Source organism: Lithobates pipiens, unplaced genomic scaffold, assembly GCF_037356315.1.
Source record: "Lithobates pipiens isolate NorthernLeopardFrog02 unplaced genomic scaffold, aLitPip1_a1.2 Scaffold_22, whole genome shotgun sequence".
Classification (NCBI taxonomy): domain Eukaryota; kingdom Metazoa; phylum Chordata; class Amphibia; order Anura; family Ranidae; genus Lithobates; species Lithobates pipiens.
Window position 1 is genome coordinate 43,099,509 of NW_027507784.1, and position 23,332 is coordinate 43,122,840.

At 46.9% G+C, this 23,332-nt stretch overlaps 1 protein-coding gene across 1 annotated transcript; it reads left to right on the plus strand.

Annotated features, from left to right (window-relative positions):
- The first annotated feature begins 1,012 nt into the window (after positions 1-1,012).
- LOC143923698 (uncharacterized) lies at positions 1,013-21,391 on the plus strand. The gene is made up of 3 exons (XM_077447502.1): positions 1,013-1,127; positions 10,778-11,125; positions 20,106-21,391. The coding sequence occupies exons 1-3, from the start codon at positions 1,076-1,078 to the stop codon at positions 20,300-20,302; spliced, it is 597 nt and encodes a 198-aa protein (XP_077303628.1). The 5' UTR covers positions 1,013-1,075; the 3' UTR covers positions 20,303-21,391.
- The last annotated feature ends 1,941 nt before the right edge of the window (positions 21,392-23,332 follow it).

The window sequence follows — 23,332 nt, forward strand, 5'->3', positions numbered from 1 at the left end:
AGCTCCTGTGTCCCGTGATGTATGATCAAGAAAATGGGATTTTTATATACAGCTTACCTGTAAAATCCTTTTCTTGAGAGTACATCTCGGGACACAGAGCTCCCACCCCTCTTGGGTTTTTACGTGGTTTCTTATTGCTTTGCTACAAAACTGAGGTGCCTCCCAGATGGGAGGGGTTATATAGGGGAGGAATTCTCCTTAATTGGGGTCAACCAGTGTCCAATCACCAGAGGTGCCTATATAACCCACTATGTAATGAAGCTCCTGTGTCCCGTGATGTACTCTCAAGAAAAGGATTTTACAGGTAAGCTGTATATAAAAATCCCATTATCAGCTAGACCAGTGATGGTGAACCTTGGCACCCCAGATATTTTAGAACTACATTTCCCATGATGCTCAACTACACTGCAGAGCGCATGAGCATCATGGGTAATGTAGTTCCAAAACATCTGGGGTGCCAAGGTTCGCCATCACAGAGCTAGACGTTCATTCTCTATCTGCTGAGTTCTTAAAAATGTGAAGACCAATAGATAGATCTGCCTTGTACCAACCTTGTGGTCTTTCTTTATCTGCTGCTAGGGTTGCCACCTCATCCCTTTAAAACCGAACACATATGAATTACACAGGTTCTGAGGCTAATTTAATGCCGATAGGGCACCAAGCGAGTTTAATTACCACCTTAATCAGCCACAGAACCCGTGTAATTCATACGTGTCCGGGTTTAAAGGGATGAGGTGGCAACCCTAGCAGCAGATGAAGGAAGACCACAAGGTTGGTACAAGGCAGATCTCTACATTACAGTCTTCACATTTTTAAGAACTCAGCAGATGGAGAAGGAACGTCTAGCTGAAATATGGCTTTTGGGTGGCCTGATCCTTTAGTGATGTATGTCGGCTTTCTTTCTGGACTCCGAGGCTGTTGCGAGAAGAGGAAGCAGGAGTTTTGGCTTCCTGTACGGTAAAAACAGAAGTAACATTCCATTACCTGCAACCTGTTTATAGTTTGGAGGACATTGTCTTCTGGGAACGTTGCCATCTGTTCATCAACTGGAGCTCAGACTGCCAGGGCCACCAACATGGCAGCTGCCCTTCTACTTCTGATCATCATATACGCCCAGCCCTCTACAGGTAGGATTATTTGATAGAATTTATTGAACTTTCACCATTGTCATTAAATTGATGTTGGGGAATGTTCCTATAATCAATTGCCAATCAGGGACAGCTAGAGGGAGTGAAGAAACTAGTCAGGAAAGTGTGAACGTATATGTAGCTGTACATCTTAGTTGAACGTTATCATATATGTTGTTCTGCACACACTTTCCTTATGTGCAGTGCCACAGGAGTCCAGGGCCCTTCTGTCTTACCTCTAGCTCAGGGGGTCTCCAAACTTTTTAACAAAGGGTATGTTTACCGTCTTCAAATTTGATTTGGCCAGACTGTGGTCATTGGGAATAGAAATTGTCTTAGTAACAGTGGAATTAAACAGTGCACCTTTGGCATTAGGGGGAGGAATTCCTCCCACTGATACCCATGTTGTTGTCAGTGGGAGAAATAGTGCCCCATCGTTGGTGTTATTCGGAGGAATAGTGCTTCATTTTTGGTGTCAGTGAGATGAATAATGCCCCATTACTGGTGTCAGTGGGAGGAATAGTGTCTCACTGTTGGTGTCAGTATGAGGAATAGTGCCCCTGTTGTTGGTGTCAGTGGGAGAAATAGTGCCTCATTGCTGGTGTCAGTGGAGGAATAGTGCTCCATCATTATTATCAGTGGGAGGAATAGTGCCTCATCGTTGGTGTCAGTGGGAGGAATAGTGCCCCATTGTTGGTGTCAGTAGGAGGAATAGTGCCCCATTGTTGGTGTCAATGTGAGAAATAGTGCCTCATTGATGGTGTCATTTGGAGGAATAGTGGCCCATCATTGGTGTCAGTGGGATGAATAGTGCCTCACCCATCATTGGAGCACAGGTGTGTCAGGAGGAAGGTGTCTCTGAAGCTCTTCCAGGCGATCTGTGTAAGAGGGGTGTGGTGGTGAAATCTCTCCCAGCTCTCCTGGCACCTTTCTGGGGAAGCTATGGAGGCCAGCGGGGCCTCTCCTGCTGGAAGCTTGCAGCCATCTCCTGGGCCGTCGGGTGACATGCCTGCCCCTGTACATGCCATGGCTGGTCATCTCTCTGCCCCTGGTGAGGATGAAGGCTCGGAGGCCATTCGGGAGTAGGGATGAGCTCTGGCGTGTTCGCACACTCCACGTGCAGAGCCCTCCAGGAAGTCGGCGTGGCTCTGCAGCCGCACATCGGGGCAATGTCACAGTGCCGCGACAACTTCCTGGCGGGCTCTGCACGTGGAGTGTGTGAACACGCCGGAGTTCATCCTTATTCGGGAGAGAGTGGTGGCCAGGTTAAAGGTCCTGAATAGGGAGAGAGACAAGCTCTACAAACCCAGAGCGGAGCTAAAACGCTTAAGAAGGCAGCGTGAGGGCTTGCACAGCCAGAAATGTGGATCGATGGATTCAGAGATCCAATTAGCTAAAGTCTGGGTGGAACACCAGGAAACCATTGTGTCCATGATGGAAGGCAAAGACGGGCCCTTTAAGGAAAAGTTTTGCAATGACAAAGGGTTTGCAAGGATGACAAAGATGGAGGTGGAGGAGGAGATGTCTCGCTGCCTATGATTAGCGCAGAGCCGTACGGACTTCCTGGCAGGCTCTGCATGTGGAGTGTGCGAACACGGCGGAGCTCGTCCTTATCAGGAAGGCATGCTGAGGGCCACCCAGCCCATAGAGTCTCCTGTGCGGGGGGATCAGCTGCTGTTTAATGATGAGGACATTCCTCATAATTAGACATGTGCGATTAGTTTCATACGAATTGAAAATTCGTACGAATTTCCGGAAATTCGTACATTCGTACGAATCCGAAATACAAATTTTTATGCTTATGAATTTCATACGAAATATGAAATTTCGTTAATGCATTTCAGATCCAAATTAACAGAAACATGACTTGTGTTTTGTTCACCAATCAGAGGAAATCAGCACAGCACAGGGATGGTGAAAGACCCTCATAATGATAAATTCATCATAACGAACTTTTGTTATTTTTACGAAAAGTGAACAAACCTAAAAGTTAAAAACCCAGGAAGTCAGCACAGGGATGGTGGGAACCCCTCATAATGATAAATTCATCAAAACAAACTTTCGTTATTTTAACGACTAGTTTAGGAATCTAACGAAAATTCGTATTAAATTTTCGTACACGAAATACGATTTTTTTGACGGCGCCCATGTCTACGGATAATGTGCCTGACAAGGTAAAGCCTGTCAAGTTACATATGGTGGATACAACTATTTTTGTGCCATTCAACACCATAACTGATGCTGACAATGTGCCCAATGACAATCAGGCTGCTAATCCTATGTGCAGCAATGCTGCACCTGCTGATGCTGAAGTACAGCAAAGTTTGCATTTAGAACTGCAAGAATCAGCAGAACCAATGATGAACCCTCCTTTAGCTGAGTCCAAAGCTGTTTGCCCCACAGCTGCTGAAGACTCTACAGCACAGCTTCAGGAGACAGCTGGTATTGCAGCAGAAACTGTGACTATTCCAGAAAGGGAATTTGAATGTGTGTGTGACTGATAAAAATCATCCCAGTACCAGTGTGATGGAAAATGGTCCCAGTACAAGTGTGATGGACAATCCTACCAACTCAATTCAAGCAGTTAATAATAATAATAATAATAATAGTGATGTACAGACTAATGTGACATCAGTGTGGGGCCTTGGCCCTGATAAGCCTACATTTGCTCAGGTGGTACGCTGTGCTCCTGGTAACTTCCTTCCCAATCGGGTTTTCCCCCCTGCGGCCTACCACGTTGAGCACCCCAGGATCTGGTCTTGGGTCTCTAGCTTCTGCTGGGGGTCCGAGAAGAAATGTAGTAATTCTTAAATGGGAAGGTGGTGCAATCCCTCCAACACGCCGTGCAGTGGTGGACATGATTTTGGAGATGGGTTTTGGGGCAAACGATCTGTGTGCCCTAATACATGTAGCTGGGAGCCGGGAATAATATTATTAGTTTCACCAGGCCAGAGGGTCTTGACCTGTTTTGGGAGCGATATGAGGCTCGGTGCAGGTCAAGATCCGAATGGGAAGGCCCCAGTTGCAGTCTCTCAATGGTCAACAGTGAAAAAGATCACAATTATTCTCACTAATGAGAGAGTCCCCGCTCGGGATCTAGAGGACTGGTTAAAGAATTATGCCTTTGACTAATCCTGATAAAATACTTGATGAGCGTAACATCTGGACTGGGGGTTGGTCGGTTACAGTCAGGTTGGCCAGGGATGGGAATGTCCGTTGTCCGTCACCTGCCCTCCTCAGCTTTTATAGGGAAGGATAGGATGACTATTTTCTACCCTGGTCAGCCGAAGCTGTGTCACTGCTGTGGAGAAAACGGGCATTTGAGCTTCTCCTGTTCAGCCTTGATATGTTCAGTGTGTCAGGCTCAGGGTCATATGGCCAAGGACTACACCGAGATGATCAGGTCCAACCTGTGCCTGCGCCTTGGCCACCCCTACAGCAGATGTCCTGAAGCCTGGCACAACACGGAGAAGGAGGTAATAGATGACTTGTCAAGGCTGGACAGGTTGGAGGGTGAGGCCCCTGGTGTACCATCCTCCTCTGCGGTGAGCAACTCCCCTGGTCCTGTTCAGGATCCCTCTCCAGTTCCTGTGGCCACCCCTCCTGTATCTGTAGTATTCCTTCGGTATCTGTCTCTGTGTCCCCCCAGCCTACTGTATCCTCTCCTCTTGTGTCAGAGCCTTCCAAGTCTGTACCCCCTGAGTCAATTACCCCCCAGGAGTCTACCTCTCCTAAGTCTGACTTAAAGAAAGCCCCCAACCCCCACCAGGATTGGTAGAGAATATCAAAAGGGATTCTGCTGCTTCCTCTGTAAAGGAGGAGAGAAGGAAGGTTGGGAAGCGGAAGAAGCAGGCGGTGAGGATGGAACGGGGTCAGGAAGGTCCAGTGCCTGTCTCCAACCATCATGGGTCCTCTACGTGGGATATTTCCACTTCTGGATCTTCTTCGGAGCAAAGTTCCCCAATTCTGAAATGGAGTTTGAGGCTGCCTCAAGAAAGAGAGAGACTTCTGGTGATGAGCAGCAGAGGGGAGCTAAGAAGCAATCCACCCAATAACCCAAATGGCACTTCTCCCTCCTCTAAAAGTGGTGACAATAAATGTCGCCAGTATTAAGCCAGTAAGAGCTCGTTCTATGGCTTTCTTTTTGTTCAGACAATTAGATACTGAAATTTTATTTTTGCAAGAGACTAGGCTCACCTCCTTGGCAGATATTCATATGGCCAAGAGAGATTGGAGGTATGGTCCATCTTACTGGTCTCTTGCGGCCGAGCCTTACGGTGGTGTGGCAATGTTGTTTAAAACCGACATGGTATCTGTCCTGTGGGTTATTGAGGTGGGGATTTATGGTCTTATGCCCCATACACACGAGCGGACTTTTCAACATCCAAAGTCCGACGGACTGATTCCGTCAGACTATTCGATCGTGTGTTGGCTGCAACGGACTTTTGATTCACCAAAGTCTGACGGACTTTAGAATATGGAATATGCTTCAAATTTTTCCGACGGAACTCCGCCGGACCCGGTCCCTTCGAAAAATTCGCTCGTGTGTATGCTATTCCGACGGACTAAAACCGACGCTAGGGCAGATATTGGCTACTGGCTATGAACTTCCTTATTCGAGTCCAGTCGTACGTCATCACGTTCGAATCCGTCGGAGTTTAGTGTGATTGTGTGTGGCCAAGTCCGCTCAGCCGAAAAGTCCGTCAGAACTCTGTCGGAACTACGGCAGAACTCCGGCAGAACTCCTTAGGAAGTCTGTCGGACATAAGTCCTCTCGTGTGTACGGGGCTTTAGACATCCTTGTGGGAGAGCAGGACCTGCGCCTAATTAATGTTTATGGGCCGCACACAAAGTGGGACAGGAAATGCCTTTTTACAAGGATCAAGCCATTTCTTTTTACATCCCGGCAAGTGGTCTTTGGAGTTAGTTAATACAGTAACTAGGCCCAAGGACAGGCTGGGATATGATAGCGTTTTTTTAAATAGTATGGTTAGGGATGCTGGTCTTGTGGATGTGCACATTAAGCAACTCCCGGATGACACCGGGTTCACCTTTCATCGTGGTTGTAGTCAGAGCAGGATAGATATGTTTTTTCTTTTAAGGAGACCTCTGCTTTCTCGCTCCCAGGGGAGCCGGCAGTAGAGTTCTCTGATCACTGTATGCTATCTGTGGTCCTGAACGCTACAGATGCCCCTCAGAGGGGCAAGGGCATCTGGAGATTGAATTTCGACTCTTCTCAAGGAAGAACATGTTAGACAATCCTTCAGGCACAGGTGACATTCTGGACTTTTGTAGCAGCAAGGCTGAGTGGTTGGAGCTGACCAAAAAGAGGATCACTGGATTCTTCAGGGGCCTAGCCAATAGAAAACAGTTTAATAAATACATGATCTACCAACGTTTAAGGAGGAAGCTGGATATGCTTGTCTGGAGAGGTGGAGATCCTGGGGCAATCTCCGAAGTCAAACTCCTTCTCAGGAAGTGTCAATATGACTGGCTTGCCTTTTTGGTTCTGGAGAGGGACTATGGGAAGTACCACTTGCCTGACCCTTATCAGAACTGCAAACAAGGTGTAGCTGTTAAAACAGTTGTTGGCCTTAAGGATAGGACAGGTTCCTTGATAAAGTCCAGGTCAGGGATCCTGGAGGTCAGGAGGTCCTTTTATGCTGACCTTCTTGGGAGGAAAGAGCTTGACCATGACAGGATGCAAAGCTTTTTGGACTCTACTCCAGGTCTAAATGATGAAGATGTCCCATTAATGAATTTGACAGAGGAGATCACAGTTGAAGAGGTGATGAGGGCAATTGAACAGTTTGCCATCAAAAAGTCACCTGGACCAGATGGCTTGACGGCTGAGTTTTACAAAGCCTTTAAGTCTATTCTATTGGGTAGAGGTTTTTAACAGTTGCCTTGCTGAGGGGGTGCTTTCTCCTTTCATGAGGCACTCAGCTGTGATTCTTCTTTCAAAAAAGTAAAGATCCTTCCATAATTGAGAATTGGCGCCCCATCAGCCTTCTCAATGTCGATAGAAAGGTGCTGACAAAGATATTTTTCTGGTGCCTATCGTCAGTAGCAGAGTCTTTGCTTTCTTGCCATCAGCACTGTTTGGTCCAAGGTAGGAGCACCTTTACAGCGGTTTTAGCTGTCCAGGAGGCCTTGAAGAGGTACAGGGCTGCATGCTGGGGAAAGTATGTGCTGACATTGGATCAGGCAAAGGCTTTTGATTGTGTTAACCATGAGTACTTGTGGTTGCTCCTTATTAAGTACGGTCTGCCGGGTGGTTTTGTCGATTGGTTAAAAGTCTTGTATAAGGGGGCAGAAAGCTTTCATCTTGTTAATGGTTGGGTTGGGCAGTCCTTTGAGGTTGGCTCTGGAGTGTGTCAGGGTTGTCCCCTGAGTCCCCTGCTCTATGTGTTTGCAATTGATCCCTTCATCAGGAGGCTAGAGAGCGGTATGTTGTGTGGTGTACCAGTGGGGCTCCCAGGTGAGCTGCCTTTGAGGGTTGTTGCCTATGTGGATGATGTGTGTCGGTGATTGTCACTGGGACCGATGAAGCGGAGGAGGTGGTATCTCTGGCATCACGTTACTCTGAAGCATCAGGCTCCAAGATCAATCAGGAAAAGAGTGAAGTTTTCTGGATGGCAAAGGAAGGTAAGGGGTTTGATCTTGGCATTGAATTCGGACCCGTTGATTATGGCCCCAAGAACTGGGAAGCCAGACTGGAAATTGCCAATACTAAGGTGGTCAGCCGGAAGAGATGGAAGTTATCTCTGAGGGAAAGGGCTGATCTGAATAAGACTTACTTGATTACGATCTTCTTGTATGTCAGCTTTGTCTACATCTTGCCAGTGTCTCTCTATGCTAGGGTCAGAAGTGTGCTCTTCCAGATGCTGTGGGGGAACAGACTGAACCCCATCAAGAGGAATGTCAAGTGGATTATGTATATATTGTATATATTCAGAGAGCCCGGAGCACAAGAAAGAAAACAACTCAGCGTAGGGCGGGCATGACATAGTTAATAGTGGGGAAGGGCTTTAGGTTTTGAGAAATATGAGGGGATTGGAGGAGCTTGAGTGAGGGTGGAGCAGAGGTTTAGCTACGGGGGAGTGGTTCCTCCCTAGCTCATTTTGGCCACGAGGAGCGAGCTTCCCACCCTCCCTCCCTGATCTTAGGGGGGATTGTTGTTATTAATCTTTAACCACTTGCCGCCCGCCCTATTACAAATTGACGGTGGCAAAGTGGTTTCATAATCCTGACCAGACGTCATATGACGTCCTCAGGATTATGAGCCGCTGTGCGCCCCCGGGGGTCGCAGTCTGACACCCGGCAACTACGATCTCGGTAAAGAGACTCCGACGGAGACTCTTTACCACGTGATCAGCCGTGTCCAATCACGGCTGATCACAGTGTAAATGGGAAGAGCCGGTGATCGGCTTTTCCTCACTCGCGTCTGTCAGACGCGAGTAGAGGAGAGCCGATCGGCTGCTCCTCTGACAGGGGGGGTCTGTGCTGATCGATTATCAGCACAGCCCCCCCGAGGATGCCCACACTGGACCACCAGGGACGCCACCAGACCACCAGGGAAAAGGTAATCCTCCCTAGACCACCAGGGATGCCAGTCAGCACAATGGATGCCAATCAGTGCCCATAATGGATGCCAATCAGTGCTCACAATGGGCATCACTGATTGGCATGCATTATTGTTTGGCACTAATTGGCATCCATTAGTACAGTATAACACCAATGCCGCCTATGAGTGCCCACCTGTGCCGCCTCTGAGTGCCCACCTGTGCCGCCTATGAGTGCCCACCCATGCCCATCTGTGCCACCTATCCATGCCCATCTGTGCCGCCTATCCATGCCCATCTGTGCCGCCTATCCATGCCCATCTCTGCCGCCCATCCATGCCAATCCGTGCCAGCTATCAGTGCCAATTTGTGCCACCTATCAGTGTCCATCCGTGTTGCCCATCCGTGTCGCCTATCAGTGTCGCCTATCAGTGCCGCCTATCAGTGTCCATCAATGCCACCTCATCAGTGCCACTTCATTGGTGCCCATCAGTGCCACCTTATCAGTGCCCATCAGTGTAGCCCCATCAGTGCCCATCAGTGAAGGAGAAAACGTACTTATTTAGAAAGTTTTGAAACTGAAACAAAAAATTTTTTTTTTTTTTTCCAAATTTTCTGTATTTTTTTATTTGTAGCGCAAAAATAAAAACCGTAGAGGTGATCAAATACCACCAAAAGAAAGCTCTATTTGTGGGAAAAAAATGATAAAAATTTCCTTTGGGTACAGTGTAGCATGAGCGCGCAATTGTCATTCAAAGTGCGACAGCGCTGAAAGCTCAAAATTGGTCTGGGCAGGAAGGTGTTTAAGTGCCCTGTATTGAAGTGGTTAAGGTTTGCATTTACAGAACAATGGATGTCGTGGCAGCGGCGTGGTGTTGGTCTTTGCGAGTGAAGGTTAAACCCCAGATATGGAAGAGTTCGGGACCCATCGGTGGTATGGGGCCCGTGGGTGGTGGTCCAGCTAACGATGGTTTAGCTGGAAGGTGGTTACCGGGTGCACTGCGGTCAGTGGTTTGTGTCTCCGAGCCAGCATGTCAGCTGGAGGCCTATTTTAGTTTTAAGATACCGCAGTGTCGGAATGGATATGGTGGTAAGAGTGGGTTTTTTTTCTGCAAGACCACGGGAGGAGTTAACTGATATTACAGGTTTTATACAGTTATGTTAATTTATGTTAATTTATTTGAATATTTAATAATAAAGTTAATTGGCTGCTATGGCCAATATTTACTCCAGATTGGTGTGGTCTCATTTTCTGGGGTCAAGTACAGGGGGGACGTAGCAGTTAGAGGTATTGGTTACAGCAATGGGGAAATTAGTCACAGATGTTATACAATGGTCATGAAAATGGATGTGTATTCCTTTGATTTCTGTTGAAGTTTTGTACTATGGTTTTGTTTTCTACTTTTGTGTAAAATTATTGGTTGCTTGATTCTTTTCTAAAAAAAAAAAAGATCAATAGTGCCTAATTTTTAATGTCTGTGGGAGCAGAGATTTTTTTCAGCGGGAACGTGGGGGAACGTTCCGGCACCTTCAGCACTGAATGTATGTAATAGCATGGAGTGTGAGGTGTACTGGAGAGTCTATTGATGTTGGCTGCTGGAGGATCTATTGTCACCGGTGGGGATCTGATTTTGTGTGAGGGTCTATTCTTGCTGATGGGGAATCTATTGTTGCTGGGAGGTCTTATGTGGCTGGAAGGGATCTACTGTTGAGGGAGAGGTCTATTTTTACTGGCTGCTGGAGGATCTATTGTTGATGCTGGCTGCTGGGAGATCTGTTGTTGCTGCTGGGGGGGGGGGTAATGTTGCTTTGGGTGGATATTTTGTTACTGGGTGTGATATTTTGTTGTGGGTAGTTCACTGTTGCTGCAGGGAATCTGTTGTTGTTGGGGTGGAGTCCATTGTTGCTAAGGGAGTCTATTGTTGTGTAAGGATCTATTGCTGGGATTCTGTTGCTGGCTGCAGGGGATCTATTTTACTACTTTTCATTTCATCATCAACATGTTCCATACAAATGATTTAGCACCACAAAATTCAATTAAAAATGGCCAATATTAGGATTGATTGGACATTTGTGATTTTTCAGGCTGTCCGGACCACGTGGTGCTGCAGTCTGGAGAGATCACCGTACAACGCGGAGCATGCTTGAAACTGAACTGCACCTTTAATGCAACTCTTCAGGATAAGAAACCTTCGCTCAAGTGGACAAGAAAAAAGGGGAACAAAGAGGTCACAATCTACCCCGAGCAGAGTGCCTCGGACAAAGCCCGCTTTCACATGGACCCCGAGGCATTCAAAAATCAGGCGGATGCTGGGCTGATAATGAAAGACTTGACAGGGCGGGACTCGGGCTTGTACCTGTGCCGAATCACCGTACTGGAGGACGGAGGTCAAAAGGAATACAGAATAAATGGAATCTACCTGAACGTGCAAGGTAATTTCCAATAATGCCTCATTACTGAATAATCACTGTCAGATATTAATATAAATACACTATATTGTCAAAAGTATTGGGACACCTGCCTTTACACACACATGAACTTTAATGACATCCCAGTCTTAGTCCGTAGGGTTCAGTATTGAGTTGGCCCACCCTTTGCAGCTATAACAGCTTCAACTCTTCTGGAAAGGCTGTCCACAAGGTTTAGGAGTGTGTCTATGGGAATGTTTGACCATTCTTCCAGAAGCACATTTGGGAGGTCAGGCACTGATGTTGACAAGAAGGCCTGACTCACACTTCCTTGCTCTAATTCAGGGGTCTCAAACTGGTGGCCCTCCAGCTGTTGTGAAACTACAAGTCCCATGAGGCTTTGCAAGGCTGACAGTTACAAGCATGGCTCCCACAGGCAGAGGCATGATGGGACTTGTAGTTTCGCAACAGCTGGAGGGCCGCCAGCTTGAGACCCCTGCTCTAATTAATCCCAAAGGTGTTCTTTTGGGTTGAGGTCAGGTTCTTACACTGAACTTCTGCTATGATCGCTAACATCCAGTCAAGTTCCTCCACCCCAAACTCGCTCATCCATGCCTTTATGGACCTTGCTTTGTGCACTGGTCCAAATCATTTGGTGGAGGGGGAATTATGGTGTGGGGGGTTGTTTTTCAGGGGTTGGGATTGGCCCCCCAGTTCCAGTGAAGGGAACTCTTAAGGCGTCAGCATACCAAGACATTTTGGACAATTTCATGCTCCCAACTTTGTGGGAACATTTTGCGGATGTCCCCTTCCTGTTCCAACATGACTGCGCACCAGTGCACAAAACAAGGCTTCAACTCTTCTGGGAAGGCCGTCCACAAGGTTTAGGAGTGTGTCTATGGGAATGTTTGACTATTCTTCCAGAAGCACATTTGTGAGGTCAGGCACTGATGTTGGACAAGAAGGCCTGGCTCGCAGTCTCCATTCCCTAATTCATCCCAAAAATTGTTGGCCGTTTTTCATTTATAGCGCAAAAAATAAAAATGACAGAGGTGATCAAATACCACCAAAGGAAAGCTATATATGTGGGAAAAAGGGACATCAATTGTATTTGTGTACAGCGTGACCGCGCAATTGTCAGTTAAAGTAACGCAGTATCGCAAAAAATGGCCTGGTCATGAAGGGGATAAAAACCCCCAGTTCCATAAAAGGCCTAGTCTTCAATCACACTTTGTTGCTTTGTCAGGATAGAAGAAAAAATGGATGGGGCAAATAACAGTTTACCTTCCAACATGACAATGACCCAAAGCACACAGCAATAATGAGTACACAGCGGTTGAAGGAGAAAAAGATGACTGTCCTTGCATGGCCTAGTCAGAGTCCAGACTGAAATCCCATTGAAAATCCGTGGAATGACTTGAAGACTGCAGTCCACAAGCGGTCACCATCAAATTGAACTGAATTTGTGCAGTTCTGCAGAGAAGAGCGGGTAAATATTACAAAGTCTATATGTGCAAAGTTAGTAGAGACAAATCCCAACAGACTAAACACAGGGGTCTCAAACTGGCGACTCTCCAGTTGATGCAAAACTACAAGTCCCATCATGCCTCTGCCTGTGGGATTCATGCTTTTAACTGTCAGCCTTGCAATACCTCATGGGACTTTTAGTTTTGCAACAACTGAAGGGCCGCCAGTTTGAGACCCCTGCAATAAATGCTGGAATTAAAGGGGTTGTAAAGGTTCGTGTTTTTTCACCTTAAAGTGGATGTAAACCCGAAATTTTTTTATTTTTTTTGATGTCATAATGTAGAGTATAAGATTTCCTATCATTTGAGCCCAGTTTTGTCACAAAGAGTTAATCCAGCTCTCAGCAATCCTCTTATTGTTCAGTGAGATAAATCTTCACAAACAAAGAAAAACTTTGTCAAATTCTCCCCCTTGCTGTGAGTGACAGATGATTTACATATCTCGTGCACTAGCCTGAGAGACATGCATTATTTTTTAATCCCCACCCCCCACTCCTTTCCTCAGCAGCTCTGCAAGGATTGGCTGCTCCACACCTCAGCATGATTTTTCATGCTGAAGTCATGTGGGGACTTTTCTGGGTTTTAACTGGATGTTAGAGATCATAGCAGAAGTTCAGTGTAAGAAATACACAGGAGAAAATGTATGTTGATAAGGGGAGTGTAGAGGTGGGCGGGGAGTCTACTGACATCATGACTCCACCCACTGAGCCCTGGAAAACAGACCCAACCACAAAATCTGCAGTTTTTCAGGTCTCATAGCAGACAGACGGGAGGCATTTCAGAGAGAAGTATACATGCAGGAGGCGTGTATATTCTTCTAGATAACCAATATTGCAGTAGTTTAGAAAGGATGAGAGTGGGTTTACATCCACTTTAATGCATCCTATGCCGGGGGGGGGGGGGGGGGGCGGTACCAAGTACGCCGATGGTGCCGAGTCTGGCATTCTGTGTCTATAGACGCAAATGCAGGACTCGGGAGCATGCTTGCAAGGTAACCCCCTCGGGGAAGCGCTTCTCCACGGGGGTTATCTGATGTGGGGAGGAGCCGCCGGGGGACCCCAGAAGAGGAGGGTCGGGACCACTCTGTGCAAAACGAGCTGAGCAGTGGAGGTAAGTATGATATGTTTGTTATTGTTAAAAAAACAAAAACCTTTACGATCACTTTAAAGCGAGAGGTGGTCCAACAAAATACTGACATAAGAGGGGCGATCCTTTTTCCAACTTGGTGATCCTTTTTCCAACTCAGTAATCCTGTTTTTGACTTTTTTTTTTTTTTTTGTTCTATCTTTCACTTGGATGTTATAAATTGCACTAGTAAATACAGCTGGATAAAACAAAAACTGTGTCTGTTTTCATTTTAGGCGGCAAAACAACACGATGTGACAGTTATAAAGGGGGGATATTCTTTTCTATACCCACTGTAATTATTTTGGCAATTATTGTAGTGTATACGGACACTTTTATGGACTGATTTCTATTTTATTTTTATTTATTTTATTGTTTTTTATACATTTTGTTTGCTTAAATATTTATTTTGCATATATTTGGATATACACTAGATTTAGCACTTTAGTGTCGAGGTTGATGATTATAGCGCTGCACTGTTTGGTTTCAATGGGGGGTTATTTGCGAAAAGGCAAATCCACTCTGCACTCTGGGACCCCCACGCCAATTTTTTTTTCAAATTTTGGCGTGGGGGCCCCCTCTAAATTCATACTAGACCCAAGGGCCTGGTATGGACCTGGGAGGGGACCCCACGCCTTTTTTTTCACAATTTTTTTTTTTAGCCAGCATTATTTTTTTTACATTCAGCGGGAAGGAAGCGGCCCTCTCCTTAGCAACCAGCTATATACAGTGTAAAAAAAAACACAAAAAGCAAATCATGGCAAAATCGCAGTAGAAACATGTGTCCAAAAACGCAGCAAGCACCGCAAAAAGCACTGCAGAAACGCTCAAAAGCAACATGCATAGATATGAATCGAGCCTTAGTGCTCTGGCATGAGAAAAGTACACACTATAGAGGGATATGCTTTGTTCATATTTCATGTTTGAGGTTTACAACCACTTTAAAGGGTTACTAGCCTACCTCGTTTTTTTTGTTTTTGTTTTTTAAATAACAAACATGTCATACTTACCTCCTCTGTGCAGTTGGTTTTGCACAGAGTGGCCCCGATCCTCCTCTTCTGGGGTCCCTCAGCGGCACTCGTGGCTCCTCCTCTTCTCAAGAGCCCCACCGGAGAAACAATCTCCCTCGCGGACTCTCGTGTGGGCGCGCTCCCGTGTCCTGCTTCTATTGACGCAGACAGCAGGACTCGGCTCTGCTCCCCCCGGTTCCTGTGTCCTTGGATTTAATTGAGAGCAGCGGGAGCCAATGGCTGTGCTGCTATCAATCTATCTAATCAGGACATGTGACACCGGGGCTGGTGTGCTCGTTCCCGTTGTGGGAATTACGGGGCTCTTGTAAGTAAAAGGGGGGCTCGGAGGGGCTGCTGCATGACCGGAGGTTTTTCACTAGGTTTTTCACTAGGCATTAGGGAGATAAACTACAACCCCTTTAAGGGTTTAGATGACTCTGCTTAGCCAGAAAATTAGTGTTTGGAACCTGTGGTCTCTCTTTGGTAAGTAATATCAGCTCTATGTATGTCTTATAGGAGCACACATCCTCATCTTCAGAGGAACTGTATTCTCCGACTTCCCGTTCTTTAAGTGTCACATACAGATCGCATGCATTTCGCATACAAACCCCATACAGATCGCATACAGACCACATACAGCTCGCAAACAGATCGCATACAGACCCCATACAGATCGCATACAGACCCCATACAGCTCGCATACAGACCGCATACAGCTTGTATACAGACCACATACAGCTTGCATACATACCACATACAGACCGCATACAGATTGCATACAGCTCACATACAGACCGCATACAGATTGCATACAGATCGCATACAGCTCACATACAGATCGCATACAGACCACATACAGCTTGTATACAGACCACATACAGCTTGCATACATACCACATACAGACCGCATACAGATTGCATACAGATCGCATACAGCTCACATACAGATCGCATACAGACCACATACAGCTCACATACAGATCGCATACAGATTGCATACAGCTCACATACAGATCGCATACAGATCGGATACAGCTTGCATACAGATCACATACAGACCCCATACAGCTCACAAACAGATCGCATACAGCTCACAAACAGATTGCATACAGACCCCATACAGATCGCATACAGACCCCATACAGATCGCATACAGACCCCATACAGATCGCATACAGACCCCATACAGATCGCATACAGCTCACATACAGATCGCATACAGACCACATACAGCTCACATACAGACCACATACAGATCACATACAGCTCGCATACAGACCACATACAGCTCGCAAACAGATCGCATACAGACCCCATACAGATCGCATACAGACCCCATACAGCTCGCATACAGACCGCATACATCTCGCATACAGACCACATACAGCTCACATAAAGACCACATACAGCTCACATAAAGACCACATACAGCTCGCATACAGACCACATACAGCTCGCATACAGACCGCATACAGACCGCATACAGATCGCATACAGCTCGCAAACAGATCACATACAGACCCCATACAGATCGCATACAGACCCCATACAGATCGCATACAGACCCCATACAGATCGCATACAGCTCACATACAGATCCCATACAGCTCACATACAGATCGCATACAGACCACATACAGCTCACATACAGACCACATACAGATCACATACAGCTCGCATACAGACCACATACAGCTCGCAAACAGATCGCATACAGACCCCATACAGATCGCATACAGACCCCATACAGCTCGCATACAGACCGCATACATCTCGCATACAGACCACATACAGCTCACATAAAGACCACATACAGCTCACATAAAGACCACATACAGCTCACATAAAGACCACATACAGCTCGCATACAGACCACATACAGCTCGCATACAGACCGCATACAGACCGCATACAGATCGCATACAGCTTGCAAACAGATCACATACAGACCCCATACAGCTCGCATACAGACCGCATACAGCTCGCATACAGACCACATACAGATCACATACAGACCGCAAACAGATCATATACAGCTCGCATACAGCTTGCATACAGATCACATATAGACTGCATACAGACCACATACAGACCACATACAGATCACATACAGCTCGTATACAGGTGAAACTAAATTTGGATTCACAATACTTTGTGTATATTGATAGGGTGTAAAATCAGATGAGTAGCAGAGGGGGTTGTTAATTTGTTTCACTGCTTTGGTGTTAAAGCGGGAGTCCGCCGGGACTCCGCGTTCTTTTTTTTTTTTAAAAGCCAGCAGCTACAAATACTGCAGCTGCTGACTTTTAAAATAGTGACACTTACCTGTCCAGCGCGCCCGCGATGTCGGCACCCGAAGCCGATCTCTAGATCGTCTGTCGGGTGCTGCCGCCGCCATCTTGGGTATGGAAATCAGGAAATGGAGCCTTTCGGCTTCATTTCCCGGTTCCCTACTGCGCATGCGCGAATCGCGCTGCGCAATAAGGACGGTCCCCGCTGCCTCTGGGATCTGTGTGTTTCCCAGCAGGCAGCGGGGCACTTGCAGAAAGGGGCGGGCACTTGCGGAAAGGGGTGTAATCTACGCCCCTTTCCGCAGAGAGCTATCCCGGAAGTGGGTTCAGAATACCTGTACTGTACAGGTATCTGCACCCCCCTCCCCCCTGAAAGGTGCCAATTGTGGCGCCGGAGGGGGGGAGGGTTCCGATGAGCGGAGGTCCACTTTAGGGTGGACCTCCGCTTTAATGAAATTAACAACAGGTGCACTAGATGGGCAGCAATGAGACGACCTCCAAAACAGGAATGGTTTTACAGGTGGAGGACACTGACTTTTTTTTTTCTCTACTCATCTTTTCTGACAGTTTTTTCCATAGTTTTGCATTTGGCTAGGGTCAGTGTCACTACTGGTAGCATGAGGCGATACCTGGACCCTACAGAGGTTGCACAGGCAGTCCAAGTCCTCCAGGATGGTACATCAATAGCTGGCAAACAACCAGGACCAGCAATCTGTAGTTACCAATCTTTACAGTGAGAACGACAATCTGTAATTTTGGACCTTTAACCGCTACCCGATGACCTCACGCAGCTATACTGCGGCAGAAGGGAACGTTCAGGCAGAATCACGTACCTGTACGTTGCCCTTTAAGAGGCGGGTTGCGGGCGCATGCACTGTGAGCTTCGTGAGCGGGATCGCGAGTCCCGTGGATTCAATGTCCGCGGGGATACCCGCGATCATCTCACAGAGAAGAAGAATGGGGAAATAGTAATGTAAACAAGCATCTCCCTGTTCTGCCTAGTCACAGGACACTGATCACCGCTCCCTGTAATCGGGAGCAGTGATCAGTGATGTGTCACACATAGCCCCCCCCCCCCCCCCCCCACAGTTAGAATCACTCTGTAGGACACATTTAACCCCTGCAGCGCCACCTAGTGGTTAACCCCTTCACTGTCAGTCACATTCACACAGTAATCAATGCATTTTTAATTGCACTGATCGCTGTATAAATGTGAATGGTCCCAAAATTGCAGCAAAAGTGTCCGATGTGTCCTCCATAATGTTGCAGTCATGATAAAAATCGCAGGTTGCCGACATTACTCATAAAAAAAAATTATTAATAAAAATGGCATAAAACTATCCCCTATTTTGTAAATGCTATACCTTTTGCGCAAACCAATCAATAAATGCTTATTAACGACCGGGCCAACGCTAGTAAAAGAGCTGGAAGAAGATAGCGGAGGAGCCCGGCGGAAGGCACTGGAGAGCGGGAGAAGAATCGAAGAGCGGAAGAAGACACCAGAGAGCAGGACAAGACACCCGGGAGTGGGAGAAGAGGCCGGAGAAGTCGGAAGAGACCCCCAAAGTCAGAAGAAGACCCCCTGAGCTACCTAATAAATGACTTTAAAAACCTGTGTAGTGTTTTTTTTATTGACACTTTTTTCCCCCCAGGTGAATGGGTAGGGGTACGAATGAGTACCCCATACTCATTCACATAGGGTGGGGGGCTGGGATCTGGGGGCCCCCTTATTAAAGGGGGTTCCAGATTCCAATAAGCCCCCCACCTGCAGACCCCGACAACCCTGTTGTCGGGAAGGGGCTTTTTTTCCTCATCAACATGGGGGCAAGGTGCTTTGCACCCATGTTGCCTCAAAGCACCCACCCCCCATGTTGAGGGCATGCGGCCTGGTGTGGCTCAGGAGGGGGGGGGGCATTCGCTCGTCCCCACCCCCTTTCCTGACCGGCCAGGCTGGTGCTAGGATAAGGGTCTTGTATGAATTTTGGGGGGGAGCCCACAGTGTGGGGGTTCCAAAATCATGGGACAAGTCGTATAAGTGTGAAAGGGGGCTTCGGCTGAGAAGGGTACATGCTCTTCTTACTGTACACTGACGAGACAGTAAAAATAGGCAGACGTGCCACCTGAAATAAATCCCAGCCATCCCATCCATGGGTATTGGCTAATGTTAGTACACGCTTGCCACGGTCGCACTGTGGTGTGGCAAAAGTGATACCGCAGGTCGCAATCAGCTGGGAGTACCACTCTCCAGTGAATGGGACCATGCCACAACTGCCCTGCCACCCCGTGTAATGCACATGGTTGTGGCTTTCAAGGGTTAAGATGTTAAACCCATAGAGAGCAATTGTTTTCTTAATGTCCTTGCATTGAGCCTGCGTTGATCTGCGTTGATGTCCAATAAATCTGATGTGAATCCGTTTTTAGGAAAAATTTCTCTAACCAGGTGCAGATAGCAGTAAAAACCTCACAAGGATTCAAACCCTTGCCCACTCTATCAAATATTAAATAAAAATGCTTTAGCGGGACATACACTATAATTCCCTGTACACACAGTTGGACCTTCCGGCGGAAAATGTGCTATCGGATCATGTTGTCGGAAATTCCGATCGTGTGTGGGCTCCATCTGACTTTTTCCCATCGGAATTTCCGATACACAAATTAAGGGATCTGGATCTAAAATTTTCCGACTACAAAATCCGATCGTTTAAATTCCAATCGTGTGCAGACAATTCCGACGCACAAAGTGGCACGGATGCTCAGAATAAATTACGTGACGAAAGCTATTGGCTACTGGCCTCTTTATAGTCCTGTTGTATGTGTTCTACGTCACCACGTTCAGAACGATCAGATTTTCCGACAACTTTGTGCGACCGTGTGTATGCTAGACAAATTTGGGCCAAAATACATCGGAAAAAATCCAATGGATTTTGTCGTCGGAATGTCCGACCGTGTGTACGGGGCATAATAGTTGTAAAGGTAATAATGCCTTCATGGATGATTGAAAACAAAAAAATAAACCAAGTTATTAATGCATATCCGTTTCCTTTATTTCCAGGCACTCTGTATGACACACTGATCGCCTGCTGCCCCTTAGGTGTTTTTATCGCCGCCCTGCTGGTCCTGCACGGTATGGTGTATAAGCAATGGCGGGAGCACAAGAAACTTGGAGGTAGCAATGCAGAGAAGAGGACATGGAGGATAGGAATACCCAAATTCTTCTCTGATTTTTTTGAACTTTTTTCCGCTCCCTGAAGCTGCTCTGCGGTTGGTCGGTGCAACTGGCGAATTTTGGATTTTGGGCTGGAACCAAAATGCATAACAAACATCAGCCTGCATTAAAGGGCTGTTCCTCCTTACCTGTACATACACTGTATCTAATCTTATCAAGAAAAAAAAAAAAAAATTGTTACAGGCTATAGAGCAGTGGTCTCCAAACTGCGGCCCGGGGGCCAGATGCGGCCCTTTACTGGCCTCTATCTGGCCCTTGGGACACTATTCCTCCAACTGACACCAATGACGAGGCATCATTTCTCCCACTGACACCATTAATGGGGCACTATTACTCCTGCTAAGACAAATGATGGGGCACTATTCCTCCCACTGACCCCGTCGATGGGGCACTATTCTTCCCACTGACCCCATCGATGGGGCACTATTCCTCCCACTGACCCCGTCGATGGGGCACTATTCCTCCCACTGATCCCGTCGATAGGGCACTATTCCTTCCACTGATCCCATCGATGGGGCACTATTCCTCCCACTGATCCCGTCGATGGGGCACTTTTCCTCCCACTGATCCCGTCGATGGGGCACTATTCCTCCCACTGACCCCGTCGATGGGGCACTATTCCTCCCACTGACCCCGTCGATGGGGCACTATTCCTCCCACTGACCCCGTCGATGGGGCACTATTCCTCCCACTGACCCCATCGATGGGGCACTATTCCTTCCATTGATACCAACCATAGGACACTATTCCTCCTGCTACAAACAACAATCCTCCTGTTAAAAGCAATGATGGGGCATTGTTTACTCCCACTGATGCCGGGACATTTTTTACTCAAACTGACCATAGTCCGGCCCCCCATAAGGCCCTTTATTGAAAAAGTTTGGAGACCCCCGCTATAGTGGATGCAGCTTTTCACTCTGTAGCTCTAGTGATTTATTTTTTTGCTGCATGTTGTTGGGCTGGCAGCCGTGCCTCTTCTAGATGTCTTCTAAAAATTTTACTTTACTGCATGATGTTGGGCTGACACAGCCTGACTTACGTTGAAATTTCAAGAAAAAGTAATAAATGGAAAAGCACCTCAGTGTTCACAGCGTTCTTTCAAAAAACTATCAATAAATAATATTTTGGCAACTTGAGTTACTTTTAGATTTATATATGGGTGACATTGGACACAATTAAATCAGAACTACACTGCATCCACAAATTAAAAATGCTATTTAATTCAATTTACATAATCCCCCATCCACCCGTGTATCTAGGCTTTATTTTGCTGAGGATTCATTATAAGAAAAAACATCCCCTAGCATTTCTGGCTGCAGCCATCTTGAGTAAGGGCAAATGATTCATGTAGGATTTACTTCCTGGGATCCATCTGCCCTTAGCTCAGGCAGGTGTAAGGACATATTCGGTGATCCATCACGGTTTGCTACGGAAGTGACGTCCCATTGCCGCCATCTTGCTACACCCCACACTCGTCCACAGTAAGGATACACTGAGAAGGGGAAAGCGGACATGTTGTTACACCCACCGGACTTTTGCAATTTACACGCATTTATAACAGTAAAGTGAGTTTCCATAGATTATCAGATTAGCATTTAGCAAAGCTGTGAGATGAGCAGGGTTGCCGTTGCTTTGAAAATTCAAGATCTAAGTAGTCGGACTGAGTTGTAAGTGCTGTATTTCACTATATAAACTGAGTTTACAGTTATAAATACGTGTAAAATGCAAAACTCCGGTGGGTGTAACAACATGTCAGCTTTCCCCCTTCTTAGTGTATCCTTACTGTGGACGAGTGTGGGGTGTAGCAAGATGGCGGCGTCGGAATTTCACTTCCGTAGCAAACTGAGACAGGTCGCCCATATGTCGTTACACCGGCAGGAGGGTGTGCTTGTGATTACCTGAGAAAATGCATCCACCATACCTCCAAACTTTTTGACATGGGAATGAGGGACACCTACTAGCAAATGTATGTAGGCATAGGACACGCCCCTGCCACACCCCCTTAAAGGAGAATTAACCCCCCCCCCAAAAAAAGGTTAATTAAACCCACAAGTGCTTTTATTTACCACTACTATTACTTTATATTGGCTTTTAAAATGTACAAATGCAGCAATTTAGGAATTGGATGGAAGGTTTAGCACTGGGAAACACTTTTTGAAAGACAGAAAGTGCATTTTATATACAACTATATGGATCAGACCAAAACGAGGGACAAATGAGGGGGAACGAGGGACAGAAGGATATTGCTCCAAATCAGGGACAGTCCCTCAAAATCAGGGACAGTTGGGAGGTATGTTCATCCACCACTGCTAAAGGCTGCTGTTAGAAATCATGGACCCCGTATAGCCTTCCTGACGGGCCCCCCCAACTCCTCCTACACCTCCCCACCCCCCCCCCCAGGGTGCAGTGGAACAGCAGCACTGACTTTATCCACCTACAACCCAAAAATTAAAAAGTCCCTCTTCTGTTCCCATCTCCTGGGCCCCTCTGTTGGCCTGATGGGGCCCGGGGAAATGTAATTTAAAAGAGAAGTATTTTTTTTTTGTTTTTTTTGCAGATTCATACTTAGCTCGGTAGATGCAGCATTGGTCCCCTGCCAGCTCTAAGTCTGTGAACCGAGCGATCAAACACCGTAAATTGATTAGTTCTCAGAGCTCTCTGAGCAGAGAGAGCTGGTGACTGTCAGTCAGTGTCTATCTGCTCTTTACCCTATGCTCACTGGAGTGATGGGCTGTGGAGGGGGCAGGAGCGGCCGGCTCAGCCACTTAGCGGCTTGGTGAGAGGCTGATCCAGGAGCCAGTCCAAGCATGTGGGAAGATCCCAACTTCATTGTATCGATCTTGCCCGAGCCTGAACCGGCACTGTGATGTCAGCCGACAGCAGGCTTCAATCTGCTGTCTGTTGAAAACAGGTCACAGGAGGGAAAAATGAACTGCAGTTATGGTTCATAGATAGTTGTTCCAGTTTGACATGCTGTAGGTGGCCTCTTTTAGGCCTCTTTCCAACCATTTGTCTGCTCTGTCAATGACGTAACTTCAGGGCCCTAGTGCAAG

Excerpts from the sequence above, each read along its gene's own strand:
- LOC143923698 (XM_077447502.1), top strand. The coding sequence starts at position 1,076 with ATGGCAGCTGCCCTTCTACTTCTGATCATCATATACGCCCAGCCCTCT. Across the intron at positions 1,128-10,777 it reads ATACGCCCAGCCCTCTACAG|GCTGTCCGGACCACGTGGTG; the intron begins GTAGGATTATTT and ends GTGATTTTTCAG. Across the intron at positions 11,126-20,105 it reads AATCTACCTGAACGTGCAAG|GCACTCTGTATGACACACTG; the intron begins GTAATTTCCAAT and ends CTTTATTTCCAG.